At 30.9% G+C, this 4,182-nt stretch overlaps 1 protein-coding gene across 1 annotated transcript; it reads left to right on the forward strand.

Annotated features, from left to right (window-relative positions):
• Window positions 406–2,717, forward strand: LOC105158617 (major allergen Pru ar 1-like). The gene is made up of 2 exons (XM_011075427.2): window positions 406–589; window positions 2,260–2,717. The coding sequence occupies exons 1-2, from the start codon at window positions 406–408 to the stop codon at window positions 2,556–2,558; spliced, it is 483 nt and encodes a 160-aa protein (XP_011073729.1). The 3' UTR covers window positions 2,559–2,717.

Genomic DNA, 4,182 nt, shown 5'->3' on the forward strand with positions numbered 1-4,182 from the left:
ATATACGGCTCTTTTATTATTTTGATGATAAAGGCTAATAGTCCATCATAGTACTCTAAGTATAATATAAACAAATATTTTTTCAATAAATCTAAACTCTTATACCATTCTAATCGAGCACCTGCTACAATTGCTCTTGAAAAGCTGTGTAGAAGTAAAATTTTTCGAAATTAGGTCAAAGTACTAAAATTAAATAATATTAAAAGTTACCGGACTAAAACTAAAACGAATAAATTTAAATGACTAAAATTAACTTAACGGACTAAACAAATAATTTTGCCATAGAATAATGCAAGGCATTTGTACCTATAAATTCCATCACAATTTCCAGCTTAATTACACCACACCTCTCAGCTTCTCAGTTTAGTTTCCTATCGACTTCACTCTCATTTCGCTGTTTTCAAAATGGCAGTAATCAAATACCCCCAAGAAATCAAGGTTGGGGTCTCGCCCAAGCGGATGTTCAAAGCCATGGTCACTGAATCCTACACCATCCTGCCCAAAATTATGCCCGTCGCCATCAAGAGCATTGAGCTGCTCCATGGAGATGGTGGCGCCGGAACCATTAGGCAGACCAACTTCCCTGACGGTCAGTATCGTACGCTATTACGCAAGCAATTCTTCACGCGTTACTGCAATAAATAATGTCATTGGCAACAACGCAGAGTTTCTCTAAAAATAGTGGATTTCGTCCCTAATTTATGTTAGCAATGAATTTAGTACGAAAAATATTTATTTTGTATTAGGTGGTCGTTGGTTTTAATATCGAATTTTTTGTTGTTGATTTCGCTAGAAATTTTATTAATGAAAATATTTGATGGTAAATTTTAATTAGGGGGAACTTTTTAATTTTTTTCGCCAAGGGCCAGCCTATGAAGTTTTATAATGTTAAAATTCTTTTCGAATTAGAGCAAGGGAATATTTTATTTTTAATGTTAATTTTAAAATTATAAGAACTTAAAATTCTTATTTTTTACTAAATTCGTTATTAATTAAAAACAAATTTACTCTTCTTTTTAATTTTCTAAGTATTGGTATAATCTTTTTGTAGTGCGTTAACATATTACTAAGAAATTGGAAAAGTCATCCATTTTAGAAGTTGGTTAAATGCAATAGTCCTGAAAATAGTGAGACACTGTGTTTGGTTTTATATTTTCGCATTTTTCAATATAAGATAAAACACACTCAATATTTATTTTGTGTTTTTACATCTTATTTGTGTGTTTTTTTATTTTTCAACTTTATATATATATACACTTATATATAATATAAAAGAGACATGATTTGACAATAAATAGTAATTTTTATCTCCAAAAAATATAACATTAAACATACAGTATTTATATATATACAATATTTATATATAAAAAGATATGATTTGATAATGAACAGTGATTTTTATCTCTCAAATCTCAGTATCAAATCTACACCACTTATTTTAAAATATTTTAAATCATCTCAAAATACAAATCCAAATATATCATCTATCTTCAAAACACACTTATTTATCTATATTTTTTCTCTCTATCTTCAAAACACAAAATAAAATACTCAAACCACAAATCCAAACACTATGAAGAAGTGTATTCGGAGGAAAGAAAACAAAAAAAGAGCAACACAACACCCCTTAAAGTAAGTAATTACAAACATCTTCTTTATTAAAAGTTAAGGGGTTGTCAGGCCGTTTATTTATTGTATGAGGGGTTTTTATGTTTATTAGTAATTTCATGTAGGGTTTAATGCAATTTATCTCCATGTGATATAATATATGAGCAAATTATCTCTTTATGAAAAAATAATAGCAACTTATTCCTTGTATTTTTTAAAATGAAACAATTTACCTCCTTAAACGAGGAGGTAAATTGCTTCATTTGCAAAATATAGGAGGATAAATTTATATATTTTTAAAAATTACAGGGTGATAAATTATTATTCTTTTTTATAAAGGAATAATTTGCTCATTTATAATATCACAAGAGGTAGCTTGCATTTTTTCCCAATGCAAATGCAAGTTGACAGTTTTAGAAATTTCATTACCCCTTCGTTTTGACTCCACAACTAAGGAAAGTTTGTATATAAAATGCAACTTTAGTGAGTTAATAAAGATTTCATGTTTTTATTTTTTTTCTGTAATATGGTAAATATTAAAAAAGTGTTAGAGTAATTAATTTAAATATGAATTAAGTTTGTAAAAATAGTTTCAAAAAATATTTATTTCATCATTAGCTAATGAATTTTGTTCTACGTACCCGATTGAAGGTGCTCCATTCCCATATGTCAAACATAGGATCGATGCACTCGACACTGAGAACTACGTGAGCAAGTACACTTTGATCGAAGGGGCCGTGCTGGGGGACAAGCTCGAATCAGTCTACTATGAGGCTAAGTTCGAGGATTCAGGTGACGGAGGATGCATTGTCAAAATAACAAGCGAGTACCACACAAAGGGTGATGCTGAGATCAAGGAGGAGGACATCAAGGCGGGCAAAGATCAAGCCACCGCATTTTATACCATTGCTGAAGAATACCTTCTTGCTCATCCCCACGTTTGCGCATAATTTTATCGATACTTTTCTACTTATTTTTTTTATGAAATAAATAAGTTATATGAATAAGAATACTGACTTCAGGTTCATGTATTTTGAGTTGGAGTGGCTCTCATTCAGCATTAATGATCTTGTGTTTTTCCAACTTGAATGGAGTTTGTTCAACTTACAGATTGGTGTTCTTGAATAATTATTTTTTGCTTGATTAGTTGAATTTGGTATTAGTGCCACAAAGCCCAACCGGCGATGACGAACCGAAGCTTATCAGTTACATCAATTTGTTTAAAAGCTTATGAAATCTATTCCCCTGTGCCTTTTACCAAAATCGATGGATTTCACCAAGCAATGTTGTATAACCATCCTTGCAATCGAGCACGCCAGTAATCGGGCTCACCATCCGACCCATGATCCGTTCGACCCGATCCAGACTGCTCCACCACTTAATCGGGTAACCTTAATTTGAGTCCTTATCTTTCTTTTCTCCTTCAAATGCCGAACTCCTCGATCTCTCTCTCTCTCATCTTTTCTGAATCATTCCTCTTTCAAGTCTCCAGCTTCTATGGGAGTCTTCTTTAGCCAACAAAATGGTTTAAGGAAGGACTCTATTGTTTGGTGTATCTTCATCCCTTTATAAAGGGCTTCTTCCTCCTCGGCTGAGAGACACCAAAAACAGAGAGAAAAATCGAACAACTTTCTTCTATTCTCCAACATTCTTTGTGAAATCTGTGTGATTAAGGTTTTTGTGACCAAGAAAGAGAGAGATCTGTCTGATCGAGAGACAGAACCTTTGTGGTGTTTTTCAGGTAGTAGTGCAATCGTGAATCGGGTTGTGGGTGCGGCACTTTTGTGTGTTCAAAGGATTTGACTTGAATTTGAGCCTAATTGATACTGCAGTATTCTTTTCGTTTGATTTGTTCTTATCTTATGATTTTTGGTCTATTAAAGAGTTTCATACTCTATATTCGTTTGTAAAGTTGGATAGGTATTTTTGCTATCCACCCAACAATAATAATTATTTACTAGGGGTTTAGTCATAGGAGCTATTAATATTGTAGTCAATAGTAATTTTTTTTTCTAATTATAACTCACACATAAGTAAAATATATGATGCCATCTTTATGTTAGGTTACGTGTTTATATTAAATGGAGTAAAAAATAAAATATGATTCGCACAAGAACATCTAATCTGCATAATTTTATAGGAAAAAATCCAGAGACCCCCCCGTGATAATAGGAATGTTCAAAAAGTCCCTTATGAAAATTAAAGTATCAAATACCCCTCCTGTGATATAAAATAAAGTTTAAAAAAATCCCTCTATACAAAATTTGGATCACACACGCTTTGACTGCGATTTTTCTATGAAAATACCTTTCTTTTTGATATTTTTGTCCTTCTCTCACAGTTAATATATAATATTATATATTTATTAATAATAAAATATTATCTTTATAATGATTATTTAAAATATTATTTTATAATAATTATGTAATTAAATATTATATATTTTTATTAATAATAAAATATTATTTTATATAATATTTATTTAATTATTTATATAATATTATTTAAATTAAATTATATAAAAAAATTACAACCGCCGCCGCTGTTGAAGAGGAGGGCGCCCCTACTCACCAA

The sequence above is a fragment of the Sesamum indicum genome, linkage group LG3 (genome assembly GCF_000512975.1).
Source record: "Sesamum indicum cultivar Zhongzhi No. 13 linkage group LG3, S_indicum_v1.0, whole genome shotgun sequence".
Classification (NCBI taxonomy): Eukaryota; Viridiplantae; Streptophyta; class Magnoliopsida; order Lamiales; family Pedaliaceae; genus Sesamum; species Sesamum indicum.

Coding starts and splice junctions, on each gene's coding strand:
- LOC105158617 (XM_011075427.2), top strand. CDS start 406: ATGGCAGTAATCAAATACCCCCAAGAAATCAAGGTTGGGGTCTCGCCC. Junction 590..2,259: donor GCAGACCAACTTCCCTGACG/GTCAGTATCGTA, acceptor ACCCGATTGAAG/GTGCTCCATTCCCATATGTC.